Source organism: Mesoplodon densirostris, chromosome 3 (genome assembly GCF_025265405.1).
Source record: "Mesoplodon densirostris isolate mMesDen1 chromosome 3, mMesDen1 primary haplotype, whole genome shotgun sequence".
In the NCBI taxonomy this organism is placed as follows: domain Eukaryota; kingdom Metazoa; phylum Chordata; class Mammalia; order Artiodactyla; family Ziphiidae; genus Mesoplodon; species Mesoplodon densirostris.
In genome coordinates this window covers 32,319,172-32,334,611 of record NC_082663.1, presented here as the reverse complement: position 1 = coordinate 32,334,611, position 15,440 = coordinate 32,319,172, and the positions used below count along the sequence as shown (strand labels likewise).

Below are 15,440 nucleotides of genomic sequence, written 5' to 3'. Positions count from 1 at the left end.
CCAAAGTGGGGTCCAGGGGCTCGTTGAAAGTTCCAGTACTGTCAAGGGGAGATGGCACCTCAACCCGTGGTGGCCTAGGTGCAGCCAACCCGATCTCCCAACCTCAGGATAGACTAAACCACAGAGGCTGGGGCTGAGGGCTCCTGAGGCAAATGAGGGGTACTTAAGCAAAAGTCTGAGAATAAAAGCAGCATGCAAAATACAAATAAGCCGAACACGTGCATCTCTTCTTTTTTGAGTCATGAGAGCTTTGGTAAAAATAGCCAGAGCAGGACCCAGAATTCAGTCTGCCCTAGGTTTACAGTCAACGGTTACTTGCTGATGTATGGTTTGAAGAACGTTACTTCACCTCTCTGAGTCTCAGCATCCTTGTCAGGAAAATGCGGTCACAGGATAGTTGTAAAGATGAAATGGAAGAACAAATGTAAAAGCATGAGGGAGAGTGCCTGGCAGGTAACAGACTCTCAGTAAGTGACAGCTACTCATTCACGGATGACAAATAAGTTTCTAGGTGCTGTGCCCCGCAGGCATTTACTAAATAGGAGTTACAAACACCACCTCTTCCTCCACCATTATAGCTACGGTATTCTGGGCACTGATGCTGACTCCTTGTAGAGCAATTAGAAAGGCTCTAGCCTGTAGAATAATTGTAGTAGAATGGGGAAGGAGGCTGCGAGTGAAAGAAAAGAAAACAGAACGTGCCTAAGGCAGAGAAATTCACCCCAAGAGACCTTGACAGGAAACAGAAAAGAAATAGATGAAGAGCCAGCAACTGGTTAGTGGAAGGACAGGATGCCGGCTGGGGGAGAAAAATAAACAACTTGCACCGTTTGAATATACATTTCCAATTACATCGTTTTCTTCTGCATTGTGTCTGCAGGGAGTTGAGAAGATACAAATGTGTCATATTTATTTATAAAGCTTTATTGGGATTTCAAAAAAAATCAGAATTGAATTTTATGGAGAAAAGAAGGGGAAAAAAACAGCTGTAAGATAGCTGTTTTCTCGCAGGATAAATGGGGTGGGCTGAGTCCAGCATGGAAGCTGCCTTTCTGGAAGCTTTCCTCATATGGCTGCCTTTCTGGAGATACACATGCACGTGATGGCTTTATGGCCACGAAAGACGTTCTAAATTCCAAAGGACTATACAAATATTAGTTTTCGTTGTTGTCACTATTATTATTATTATTATACATTCATATACACACCAAATTAGAAATCCTTCTGAATATCAATGAAATGCCAACCAGGGATGTGCTTTTAGGAGGCTTCCAGGATGGAGCTACTCACTGTGGTCAGGGTATCCAGGCCAAGTGGCACACCGTGGGACCGCTCCTGCAGGGATTTATCTACACCGATCTCAGAGTAAAAGACCTGGAAAAGATGCAGACATCCGGGTGAGAGCGGGGCCAGCACGTCTCCACCAGACCAAGGGCCCGTGGTTCGAACTGTACTCACAACCACAGCGGGTCCTGAGGCACGCTGCCTTACCTCTCTCACACTAGTCCCTTGTCAGCAAACATCAGACATACCTGGCCAGAGTTGCAAACTCCTAAGCCTGCCGAGACCCAGAGGAAGACACGGAGTAAAGTGGAATGGAGAGGGCTGGACCCGGCTCCTAGTATTTTCCCTGAAGCCATGATTCTCTCAGGTAATCTTTCATTTTCCCACTTTTGATTCTACCTGAGTCTAGAAATCCATTTCTCTACTTTAAGAGGACAACAGGACAAGGGTCATGATACATGGCTTCTCTCCCTTGGTGAAGGGGAGACAGGAGGGAATGGTGGGTCTGGGGTCTTATGGGGGGTTTACATCCCGGTGGGCAGCTCAGCTCCAGTGGGCTTGGCGCCCCATAGGAAGGTGAGCCTGGGGTGGCCAGCTCTCTGGATAGTCCCAGAGATTTCAGCCTTTCAGGTATTTATCTGAAATCTCCTAACTTCTTTTTTTTTTTTTTGGAATTTTGGAATTTTATTTTATTTATTTTTGTATACACCAGGTTCTTATTAGTTATCCATTTTATACATATTAGTGGATATATGTCAATCCCAATCCTAACTTCTAAAAGTTGACTCATTTTTAGAAAACATTGTTCAAAGAAAAGATTTTGGTAAACTGAAAAAGGGTCAGTTTGTAAACTCTCGGAGGTAGGAATGCATTCTCTGTTCCCTTCTCCACTTTGCCTGTCCACCCGGTCACTTTCATTCAGATTTTACATTATTTTGTCTGATTGACAAAATAGGACAGTGACTCCCTATTATTTCCCATGTTTCTGCTTTAGTCTCCAAATTTAACTGTGGGCAATTGGAGATCAGGAAGCATGTCTTCTACTGAGTTTATATTTTCCCATCCCTGAACAGAGCAAGGACTCAGTAGAGCCAACTGAATTTCAGGGCACTTACAAATGACCTTAAAAGGAAACATCTCCTCTGGTTTCACGGAGGGAGAATGAAGTCCCACACGGGAAGGCTGGTATCAGGAGGCCGTATACAGGAGATGGGAAGGAGGAAGTTACCCCAACACACCCACTACAGAAATTCCCGTGCCAGGTACTCACAGTATACCCCATGATGGGGCTCCCAGGATGCCTTGGCATCTTCCACTGGACGCTGAAAGCTGTACAGTTCAGTGCCTCCAGCATGATATCAAGAGGCGGCCCCACCTTGCCTGCCCCAAAGCAAAAGAGATGGTGTTAAAGCTCCACGCATCCCAGCTTGAGGACACTTAACACGAGATATAAGAGTGTGTGCTTATAGATGGAGAGCATACTTAAAGATGATTTCACAGGCCAGAAACTCAGACATCTCTCCAGGAGGCCACACCTGTGGCAGCTGACTTCACCAGACCTCTACGGACCCCTCCCGAACTGGCAATGGGAGGGAAATCAGCCCAGCTATCGCCCACAGTCCCTTCTGTAACTCCTAATACCTCAAGGACCAGCAAAGGGAGATTCAGGGCAGCACAGACCAAGGCGCTTGGAATGTATTAAAGCAAGATAGTGAATTTTTTTTGGTTTACTCAGTAACATATATGTTTTATAGATATGTTATATAGATTCTGTTTATATAGCTCGTATATTCTTATTGCTGAATATTTCAAAAATGTGGTTTAGTATAAAATGGGGTTAGGAAATTTCAAACGTTTTACTGTATTCTTACCTTAAATAATTTTATGGTTATAAACAATAAATTTTATGTCTATAAAAACAACATACACAGATCTCAAAATTTAGAAAACAAAAACAAAAAATTCCATCATTCAGAAATGAGTCCTGGGCTTCCCTGGTGGCGCAGTGGTTGAGAGTCTGCCTGCCGATGCAGGGGACAGGGGTTCGTGCCCTGGTCCGGGAAGATCCCACATGCCGCGGAGCAGCTGGGCCCGTGAGCCATGGCCACTGAGCCTGCACGTCCAGAGCCTGTGCTCTGCAGCGTGGGAGAGGCCACAACAGTGAGAGGCCTGCGTACCGCAAAAAAAAAGAAGAAATGAGTCCTGCCAACATTTTTATATAGTATACCTCCTTTTGGTTACATGGAATTTTTTGAAATATATATATATATATATATATATATATATATATATATATATACACACACACACATACAAACATATGTATATTTTTATTTATATAATGTATATATAACTTTAATTGTTTATTGTGTTCATTACATATGATATTCATATATATTCATATTATATATATTCAATATATATTCAATATATATTCATATATATTCTTATTTGACTTAGTATATATAGTGTATATATATAAATATTAATATATATATAAACTGATAGTATGTATTTACTAATCAAAATAATTATTTTTATTTTTAATGGCTGTTAGCTCTTCCATATAATGCATGTGCCATAATTTATAGTGTCTCTCATTCCACTATTGTTAGACACAATTTATTTCTGATATTTTGCTTTTTAAAATAGTGCTCCATGAGGGCAGCAACTAGGTATGTCCTGTTCAGAGCACAGACACTAATAAATGGAAGAGTTCAATAAACGTTCCTTTAGTGAACGAGTGTTCGTCAGTTTGATTTTCCACTTACTAATATGTCCTGATGATCTTTCTTTTTAGTGACTGTGTATAATTCTCCAGCATATCAGCTGAGATACTTTGTTTGCAATTCACAGAGATCTAATGTGTCTATTTACTGGGCTACTGCTGGGGCCTTCCACCACCAATATTTTCAATAACAAAATCGAAGGCCTTTCTGGTGGACCAAGTAACAGAGGTTCAGTGTCATCAATTGGCAATAACTGCCATAGACACCTACCACTGCCACCAGTGCTGCCACTCAGGGATTTGATCTTCAACTATTCTCGGGCTCTGCCTTGGTTCAAGATTTAAAGTCCCATCTGATTGGCCAAACTTATGTCATGTGACAAACATGTCATGTGACCAAAGGATCAGAGAGGAAAGATCAGTTTTTTCTGGTTTCCAAACTGGAAACGGACAGGATGAATGGAGTCCCGGAAATAGTTCTTCCACCAAGCCTATCCACTGTACAGGAGTTTCCCAAAGGAGGACAGGATGATAGGAAAAGAGTAGTGGGCAGTGGGATGGCCAAATACTCTGCTATGCAGAGCATGCACGGACATTAACTGTTACTCCAGTAATTGACATTTAGGTTGTTTCCAGAACTTCACTGTTAAAAATAAGGCTGAGAAGAACATCTGTGTGTGTGCCTTTTCATGCACAAAATCTGAGCATTTCTAGGATGGATATCTATTAAAAATTATGAGCATATGCATCTTAATTTTTAATAGCTACTGACCTGTTGCTCTCCAAAAAGGATTTAATAAATGAATCTAGAAGTACATTCAATTTTTTCATTTGGGTAAATTCTCAAAGCAGAGTTTTTGTGTCTAAGACAGAATTTCTCAACCTCCACTCTACTGACATTTCGGGCTGTATATTTTTTCATGCGGGCTGTCCTGTGCATTGTAGGGTGATGTTGAGACGCATCCCTGGTCTCTGCCCACTAGATGCTAGTAGCACCCACCAACTGTAGCTGTGGAAACCGAAAACATCTCCAGACATTGTCAAATGCCCCATGGCAGGCAAAATTGACTCCGGCTGAAAACTGTTGATCCAGAGAATGAATGTTTTAAAGATTTTTATAAATATAACCAAACTTACGTCTAGAAAATTAACCAATTTAGAAGCTTATGGAGGTGTATGAGAATGCCCAGTATAAGGAACACATCTTCCCCAGATCTGAGTATTACTTTAAAATCGTTGCTACTTTGACTAGAAAGAAAGAGAAATATTTTAATCTCTTCTTTGGCTATTTTTCTTCCTCCCTTCATGTGTTTTGTACATTTTTCAATTGGGTTATTTTTTTTCCCACTGATTTAAAAGAGCTCTTAATATGTTCAAAGATCTGAGTCATTTACCTATACTTTTTCCTGTGTAGTTTTACATTTGGGTCCAGCTGTATAATTATTTATTGCTAGGCAGTTTTATTGCTGAGTTGAGGTCTATGCTATCAAAATCTCAAAGGAAGCTGGGAATGGGGGAAAAGATAGTGGAAATGATTTACAGAACCCTCACAGAGCACAGAATAACCAGTAAGCACAATCTCATCCTAGGTCCTAGGAATAGCACTACTCTCTTCATTTTAGGAAAAATTACAACTTATCAAGTTGGGCTACTTGGGTCAGTGAGTGGGAAACCAGTCCTTGTATCCCTTGTGGATCTGTTCAGTACAGAAAACAGAAAACTCTCTTGGTATTTTAAGCAGAAACATGGTTACAAAATTGGTGGAAAGACTAGGGGACTGGAATTCAGGAGTCTCCATTAGCTCTATTTTATAAATATGTAAATAAATAGGTGAGAAAGAGAGAGAGATAATAGGTAGATAGACGATGACTAGCTAATTCGCTATTGCAGTGATTCAAAAGCAAGAAACCCCAGCCTTCACACTTGATCCTGCCATTCTTACCACTACAATTGCCTCCAGACACACATGAAAGTGGTGGTGAACCTTGGAATGATGAGTTGTCATGTTTTGATGGTTTTGCTTGGCAGGAGAAACAGCAGCCAGAAAGTGGCCTTCCTCCCATTCCTGTCTTCTGTAAGTCCTAAGAATGCATCTAATTGATGGGACCTAATTTACATCCAGAATACTGACTGCAAGGCAGTCTGGGAAATGTTTTTATTTCTCCAGCCTTTGCATTACAGTAATGACACCTAGAAGGGGGGTAAAATGGATGTTGTTGAACAAGCCAATCCACAGTATCTGTGACATGCTGGTACCATGAAAAGCCTGAATTCTAATATACTATCCCCTTTATGTTCATATTCTCTAAGAACGTATTCAAATCAAGCCCTGCTGGAACACAGCTAGATATGACTTCTATTTTTATCGGCATAGTCTTTCATTTATTCAATCTTCCACACACCTAACATATATTTATTGAGCTCCTATATGTATCAGGCACTGGCTTAGTCAGTGAGGCTACCTTAATAATGAAGAGACACAGGGGACCATCAACAAGTTAGCAGGACGTTACAATTGGGTGTGAGTAACATAAAGGAAGGATGGGGCACTTTGGTGGCACATAGCAAGGACACACCTGACTCCACCTGGCAGACTAATAAGAATGTGACAAAGTGGGGATGGAGAAGTGTCCCAAGCAGAGGGAGCAGTATACACTCTTCCTCAAAGAGTCGGGGGAAACACCACATAACAGAGCGCCATGATTGAGTAGATGTGGGTGGGGTGATGAATGAGAGTCATGAAAGCTCCAAGGATTCTGCCTTGGGCAGCGCAGGGGAGGGGTGCATGTCATCGACTCATCTAGGATCACAAAGGCAGCTTTGACTGCTGCTGATGTAGGAGGTGTGGTAGTCGGCAGCTGGTGAGTGAGAGGTAGCCAGGTCAGACATTTGGGCCAAACACCAAAACTATCTCAGATGAATCAAATGGTTAAAGATGGGAAATCAAATTATGGAAAAGAATTGAATTTTAAAATCAGATACTTTTTTTTTGAAGATAAACCTTTCTAAGCTTAAAAGTGCTAAAGAAAATAAATCAAAAGTGATGGATCCACGTCATAAAACTTCATTATGCTCTTCAAAGATTACAAAAGAAAAAATAAAAACAACTGATCAAAAGGTAAATAATTGCAGCAAAATGCAGGCTAAGGGATCCCTTTATTATAAAACTCATACATACTGAGAAAAAACATACTCAGGCTCTAATAAATAAAATATGAAAAGACAACTCCCATAAGAGAAAATATAGCTGATAAATACACATGGCAAAATATTCAAATTTGCTAGTTATCAAATAAATACAACTTCTTAAAATTGAGATGTCATTTTCACCTATTAAATTAGCCAAAAATGTTTAAGTGATAGTAACTAATGCTGACAAGAGTACATAAATGTGCTAGTCTCAAAAAATTACTTATGGCAGAGTAAATGAGCGCAGGCATTTTGGAAGACAATTTGGCAAAATGCAGCAATATCCAGAGCCACAGGTATGTTCCTTCCCTTGGACTCTCTGAGGTGGGATTACAGTCTGTCGTGAGGAAAGAATCTTAAAAGAAGAGAAGGCTGCTCGCCTGAAGATGTTCTTTAGAGGATCACTTGTGATATGGAAAGACCATAAACAATCTAAATATTTAGAAACAGGGCAAAAGTCAAGTCAGTAATGGTACATTACCAAGATGGACTGTTATACAAACATCAAAAATGAGATTTGACTAAACACATTATGGTTTCTTAGGATCTGGAACAGGGAAAGGACATAGTGGGAAAATGAGTAAAATCTAAATAGTCAGTAGTTTATTTGATAATATTGTACTATTACTAGTTAGTACTAGCACTAGTTAATTTTTTAGATTCGACAAATGTACCATGGTTATATAATATGTTAACATGAGGAGAAACTGGGTAAAAGACAGGAATTCTATTATTTTTTGCAACTCTCTATAAATCTAAATTAATTTCAAAATTAAAAGTTTATTTTAAGAATGAGGCTTGTATCACTCTGTAGCAACAATTAGGATGTAGTGTTAAATAAAAAGTATACCTAATTACCATCAATACTCTTATTAGAGTCATACGAAATACTCATTTGTAAAATAACTAGAAGCCAAGAGTAAAAGGCTAATTGTTATATTAAGGTAGTTGAGATTAAGGATGATTTTTTTTCCTGTTTTCTTCTATTTAGTAAGCTTTACAGAATGTTATTATATTGTTTTTCATAATTTGAAAAAATTACCTGGAAAAGTATTTTTATATTCAAAGACCAAATGTTGCATGGGTGCCAGTATGACCAGGCTCCTTCAGAACGAAAGGAAATCTATAAAATAACGCTTCATGAAGCCTTTGTACTAGTTTATACCAGTCGGTTTAGGGGAGGCTGCATTGTCTCATGTTTGTTGTCTGTCTCTCAATCTAACAGTAAAGTTAAAAATAGTTTGTAATTAAAGAAGCAGATTTACTAGCTCTTTAACCAAAGGTAATGTACCTGCATAAAATAATATTCCCATATCACAAGTCAACATCACAGTAAAATGAAGGTGTCCAGGAAAGAGGCTATTGCTGCCGAAAACAGTGCCACACAGATTTGTCAATCAACAGTGACTGAAGCACTAATGGGGGGAACTGATATTATAAAGGACACAGAACAGGCACTCTCTTGCTCCGCCCTACTTTGGTGGCTGGCCATAACCTAGAACAGTATTTCCCCCAATTTTTTGCTCCCTATGCCCTCAGTTCTCAGACAGTTCTGATTCTAAATTACATCTCACAATTATGTCCCTTTGGATGTAACTGTGTCCAAGGGGGCATCAACACAGGGCCTCACAGGACAGGAAGGCCTAGAGGCTGGCCCAGCCAGATCTCACGATGTGTAGGGGAGGAGAGATGGGGTCACGACCATGGTCTTGGCCTCACAGCTTCATGAAGATTCTAAACTAGAGCTGGTCAGGAAGCCAGTGCTCTGAGCATGCTGCCTTTATAGTATACTCATTCAGGTATCCTTGAATACTGATTGGAAGATTTTCTTTTCCCTTTCTCAAAATAATTAACATGTAATGCTATTATTATTATTATTTGAATTTTCAAATCTTTTTTAAAAAGAAACAAAATAGGACAAAACTTTTGCAAACCATATATTTGATAAGAGGTTAATATCCAAAGTATATAAGGAACTCATACAACTCAATAGCAAAAAACCAAATAATATGATTAAAAAATGGACAAAGGGGCTTCCCTGGTGGCGCAGTGGTTGGGAGTCCACCTGCTGATGTGGGGGACGCGGGTTCGTGCCCCGATCAGGGAGGATCCCACGTGCCATGGAGCGGCTGGGCCCGTGGGCCATGGCCGCTGGGCCTGTGCGTCCGGAGCCTGTGCTCCACAACGGGAGAGGTCACAACAGTGAGAGGCCCGCGTACCGCAAAAAAAAAGGAAAAAAAAAAAGGACAAAGAACATGAATAGACATCTTTCCAAAGAAGATGTACAAATAAATAGTCAACAGATACATGAAAAGGTGCTCAACATCATAAATCAGGGAAACGCAAATCAAAAGCACAAGGAAATATCACCTCACACCTGCGAGAATGGCTACTATCAAGAAGACAAGGGCCTCCCTGGTGGCGCAAGTGGTTAAGAGTCCGCCTGCCGATGCAGGGGATACGGGTTCGTGCCCCGGTCTGGGAGGATCCCATATGCCGCGGAGCGGCTGGGCCCGTGAGCCATGGCCGCTGGGCCTGCACATCCGGAGCCTGTGCTCTGCAACGGGAGAGGCCACAACAGTGAGAGGCCCACATACCGCAAAAAGAAAAAAAAAAAAAAAAAAAAAGAAGACAAGAAATAACAAGGATTGGCAAGGATGTGGAGAAAAGGGAAACTTTGTGCACTGTTGGTGGGAATGTTAATTGGTACAGCCACTATGGAGAACAGTCTGGAGGTTACTCAAATAATTAAAAATAGAACTACTATGTGATCCAGCTATCCCACTTCTGGGCAGTTATCTTTATCTGAAGGAAATGAAAACAGGATCTCAAAGAGATATCTGTACTCCCATGTTCATTGCAGCACTATTAACAATAGCCAAGACGTGGAAACAACTAAGTGTCCATTGATGGATGAATAAAGAATATGTGGTAGATATAGATATAGATATATACACACATACATACAATGGAATATTATTCAACCATAAAAAAGGAAATCCTGCCATTTGTGATGACATGGGTGAAACTTAAGGGCATTATACTAAGTGAAATAAGTCAGACAGAGAAAATCAAATACCATATTATATCACTTATATGTGAAATACAAAAAAAGCCAAACATAATAAAAACAGAGAGTAGATTGGTGGTTGTCAGAGGTGGGAGAAGGTGAAAAGGTAGGGGGGGCGCAGGGAGAGTGGGTGAAGGTGGTCAAAGCATACAAAGTTTCAGTTATAAATTGAATAAGTAAGTTCTGGAGATCTAAGGTACAGCAAGATGACTATAGTTAATAGTACTTGGAAGTTGCTAAGACAGTAAATTTTAAATGTTCTCACCACACACACACACAAATGCTAACTATGTGAGTGATGGATGTGTCAACTAACCTTACTGTGGTAATCATTTCTCTCTCTATGTATCAAACCACCACACTGTACACCTTAAACTTACACAATGTTATATGTCAATTATATCTCAATAAAGCTGGAAATAAATAAATAAATAAATAAACAAATAAATAAATGTATGTTGGGGGATGGGATAAAATATAGCTGAAACGCCATTCTCCATTCCTCTCTTCCAGAGGTAACAACCATTTGGTGTCCTATCCCCATGTGAGTTTGTGTACTCTGATTTTATCTGCACATTTCTTATTTAATATTTTTACTGGAAATAACTTAATTGTCCACTGGTAAAGGAAGGGATAAACTGGTTTATTCATACAATGTATCAGTATCTTTTCTACTTGAACATTTATTCCTTTAAAGAGAAAAAGAGGGGCTTCCCTGGTGGCGCAGTGGTTGAGAGTCCACCTGCCGATGCAGGGGACACGGGTTCGTGTCCCGGTCCGGGAAGATTCCACATGCTGCGGAGCGGCTGGGCCCGTGAGCCATGGCCGCTGAGCTTGCACGTCCGGAGCCTGTGCTCCGCAACGGGAGAAGGCCACGACAGTGAGAGGCCCGCGTACCGCAAAAAAAAAAAAAAAAAGAGAAAAAGAGATCTGAGAAAAAAGAGAGAGAGAATGAAAAAGAGAGAGAAGAAAACTTTTGTGTATTTTAAAGCACTATTCAAGTATTAGCCAGCTTCTGATCTTCCCCTCACTGCTGGCTTAGCAACCACCATTCTTTGGTTTACAAATACATTGCCACTTGTCCATGGGCATTTCAGTTTCCAAAATTTCATCACTGCCATCTGCTGATCCATTTGTCCTGCTGGTTAATGCTCTTTGCCCCAGCTGACAAGCATTTTAGTGGGTTTTTTTAGGGACCGGTAGTAAATATGTTTGTTCAACCTACAACGTGTCACCAGAAATCAACTGATCCTCATAAGAGTATGGGATAGAGGAAGGAGACATTATTCCCACTTTACAGATGAAGAAACTGAGGTCTAGAGTCTACTGATGTAAGATCTTATCAACGGGGCAGGGGATAGAGACAGTGAGTAGTAACAGAGAAGAGATGATCTTCTTCTCTCAACCCCTTAAAGTTTGTGTTCTTGGTGATTCTGCTGAACACCCTCTTCTCAGCTCCACTACACTCTCTTCCTGGGTGCTCTCATCCCTGCCAGTCATTGCCACATATATGCTGGTGGGCTCCCCCCTCCCCCCCATTCCATTTCCCCAGCCCAGTCCTCTCTTCCAGAGGGCAGGTCTACGTACCCAACTGCCAAGTGGACCCAGATGTCACACAGGCCTCTCAAATTCAACAGATCAAAAGTGAATTCATCATCTTTCTCTTTAACCTGAGCCCCTCCAGTAATCCCTGTTCTGGTAAGTGGTATCATCATCCACCATGATGTCCAGAAACCTGAAAGTCACCCTCGGCATCAAACTGATCACATGGAAGTCCATTCTCTCCTATTCATGGAGGCCTCAGAATCCTCCTCAACCCAGTGCCTGGAGCAGCACCACCAACTGTTCAGAGCTGTGCTCACAATGGAACTTATTTGCCATTTGTCAAGACTTCCCCCAAGGTTTCTCTGGCCTTTCCAGATTCTAAGGGATATAGTTTCCCTCCCACAGTTCCCTCAGCCTGCGCCCTCCTCAGAAGAATGTGTGTTAGTAAACTAAATGGAACTTTTTTCAGCAAAGCAGTTGAAGGCCATAGGATTGGTGACTAAATCGTATGAGTAGGAGGGGCGTGTGAAGGGCCGTCTGGTTGGAAGGAAGCATCAGAGGCCTTGTCTTAAGGCATATTTGCATCGTGAGCACAGCATTTTTCTCTTTGTGAGTTTGTCTGGGGTGTCCTTGAACGAAAGGCAGGTGTCCAGCTGGGGGCCATCTGAAGCTGTATTTGTAGGGCAAGCACAATATTTATACAGACCTTGTATTATTATTGGAGTATCTATAGAGCGGGCAAGCTGAAGGCAGGAGTAAACCACCCAGTAGGGCCCCTCTGAGCTGGAGATAGATTCCAGACAGGCGGTTGCAGACCTGGAAAGGCCAGAGAAACCAGCTGGGAAGTCTTGAGGCTTGGCCTGGTATCAGCTTTGGAGATAAAGAGACATCGGAGTATAGTCCCAACCGGAATGAACCAAGCAAACTAGTTCTCTCAGTCTCTTCCAGCTAGGGAATGAAAGATTAGGAGTGAAACTAAAGAGACTTTCCTCACATCTCTACAACCTCTGAGTCATCAGGAGAAAGTTCAGTCATTTGACAGGGCAAGTCGAGCCCAAGTTACTCTCTCTAAAAACTCTTAAGGAAGCAAAAAAATGTTGATAATAGTTATAACACTGAGGTCTTCTGGGATTTTTATCTATTATGATATAAAAATGTATTAGTGCTTCCTCAACATTAAAAAAAATTAAAATGGTAGGCCACTTACATGTGGACTAAACAAGATTTAAGCAGTTAAATACAAGAATAACTCATATTTAAGCAACTATGGTTAGAATGTTGGATTATATATTATGCAATAAAAAACTAGTTTTGAAGAACTGTAGCATTTAAAACTAGTATAATGCATTTATACAATCTATCCTGAAGCTGTGTTCTTATAAGCTAAAAGCCATACTTCTTAAGAGATAAATAAATAAAAAGTGCGTTTCTTTGCCATGAGGGAGCTGTATTCTTGGGCTTTCTTCTTTGGAGGGCTTTCAAAACCATGTTTTTGCATTAGAAACTTCTGAATGATTAAGTCGATTTCTTATGGTAATTTTATTTCATAAAATACTTCAACTTCCTGCGTAAAATTCATCTCCGATTCAATTAGTTTTGTAATCCAATTCATAAAAACACTCCAAAATGCAAACAAAAATGTCATCTGCGACAGAAATACATTGCTCGCTTTTTAGCTATTTGATTTTCATGGAATGAACAGAGTTATATTCACTGATGCAATGGAAAATGCCCAGACTGACTAAAAATAATCAGGAAATTCTGAATAGGAAAGAAACCTTATCTCCATCTTTTTGAAGCTTGCTCCAACTAATATTACTAAAGCAGCACTATGAAAATGTAACCAGGATCCGCCACTAGAGCCACTTTCAAGGTGATGCCTTCAAGGCAGTAGTAAAAATGTGGGTTTAAGACACAGAACAGTATTTGCTCTAGTGACCTAGGGATTCAGGAAATTCTCAGACACTGAGGGGCAGCATGAAATGTCTTCCAGAGCCCTCCCAGCTTCTTTTAGTGGGGGGTTTATGGTTCACCTCACAATCATACTTCCCTCTGAAATCCACCGTTCCAGCATGTAATTCCACAATCCACCACTCCAGAGTACAATTCCAGGGAGTAATGCATCTTTCCAGAATGTAATCCACCCTTGCGCAGTGCCTCGATTTACTCGTCTGCTAACCAATGGGCTGGATTCTATGATTTCTAATGTCCCTCCTGCTCTGACATTCATACTTCCCTGAATAGCACATGGGGAAGCATCCACAGAACACTAAAGATGACAGGGAAGAGAATCACTCAGAGCAGTTCCTGGCACAATTAGACCCAGACAAACGTGGGCCCTGGTTTAGAAGACCCAGTTTGGATCCTCCTTTGGCCACACCGTGCCCCTTGGCTGGAGTGTGTGTCCCAGGCCAGAAGAGCCTGAGGCCCTTCGCTTGTGGACCACTCCCTGAGCACACAAGATGCTGGGTTCCCTGCCCGGATAGTCCTGAGCCTGCATCCTGGTCCTCAGTGGCCTCTTCCCTGGGTCTGTCCTTCTGAGGGGGACCTGTGCTGCCGGTGTGTGCACCCTCAGTGATGGGGTGGCCAGTGGGTCGCTGTTTGCCAGGACGGCCAGTGGATGGAGCTGGGCTGTTGGTTGCGGTGTCCACGTGTGTGCACAGGCGCAGCCTCCAGGGAGAGGCGGAGCAAGCAGAGCAGCAGACCGGGCCTCAGGGACCAGTCCTGTCCACACTGCCTCTTTCAAAGTGGAAATTCAGGGAGGCTGAGAAATCTAAATTTGAACCTGGTCTTCCAGGTCATTATGAAAGTATATTTGTCAAGTCAGAAGGAGAGAAAATCTTGCATCTAACTGTTTATTTTGTGAATGAACTATAAGTTTTGACAGGTGGTATGTAGGTGTCCATTTGAACTCTTGCTCTAGATGCACTCGCATTAGGGGCAGGCCCAGCTCGAGCATCACGCAGCTTCATAAACTGGGCTCAGCTGGGTTGTGAGGGGATCTTGCCGAGGAGTCCTTCCGGCCCATCTGTGGACTTCCAGCAAAGGGAAATCTAGCTGAGAGCCTCTAACAGCCGTTCCCAGTAACAGTCAGCAAGCCAAACAAAGCACACGTGCCAGAAATGGAGAAGGATGCTGGAGACAGTGGTATCACCAGAGAGCTGGCCACCTACTGGAGTAACAATTAGTAAGAACTTCGAGGCCCCGCGCTCCCCTAACTCCAGGTGTGTTAGAGGGGGTTAAGGCCAAAACCAGCCTCTGAGTGCCTACTGTGGTCGACCACACCTTGTGACACTTTGCTTTCACTGGTGCGGGCTCACTCTGACCACATCATCCGAAAAAGCAAGCAGGAAGGCTGAGTCTCCACTCGCCAGCCTCCTGTTGCCACACACACGTGCACACGCATGCACACACAGGCATACACATACACACATGCGCATCCTCCCCACCACAAGCAGAAATCATTTAAATCATTTTACAATGATTCATTATTAACAGTGATTAAATGCTAAGATCATTTAACACGGGAGAGGGACAAAGAGACTTAGACTGTGAAACTTGACCAAAGCATCTGGACAAGAGTATAGAGCAGAAGGGCTTCCCTGGTGGCGCAGTGGTTGAGAG

The 15,440-nt window shown here is 41.8% G+C and overlaps 1 protein-coding gene across 3 annotated transcripts in view; it reads right to left on the bottom strand.

Annotated features, from left to right (window-relative positions):
- Positions 1–15,440, bottom strand: part of EGFLAM (EGF like, fibronectin type III and laminin G domains) — a 190,202-nt gene that overhangs the window by 132,506 nt on the left and 42,256 nt on the right. For all 3 annotated transcript variants that reach the window (XM_060091647.1, XM_060091650.1, XM_060091651.1), the window contains exons 2-3: positions 2,555–2,664; positions 1,291–1,374 (exon numbers count right to left, since the gene is read on the bottom strand). In XM_060091647.1, the coding sequence (XP_059947630.1) occupies positions 1,291–1,374; positions 2,555–2,664 (194 nt within the window). The remainder of the gene's footprint in view (positions 1–1,290; positions 1,375–2,554; positions 2,665–15,440) is intronic.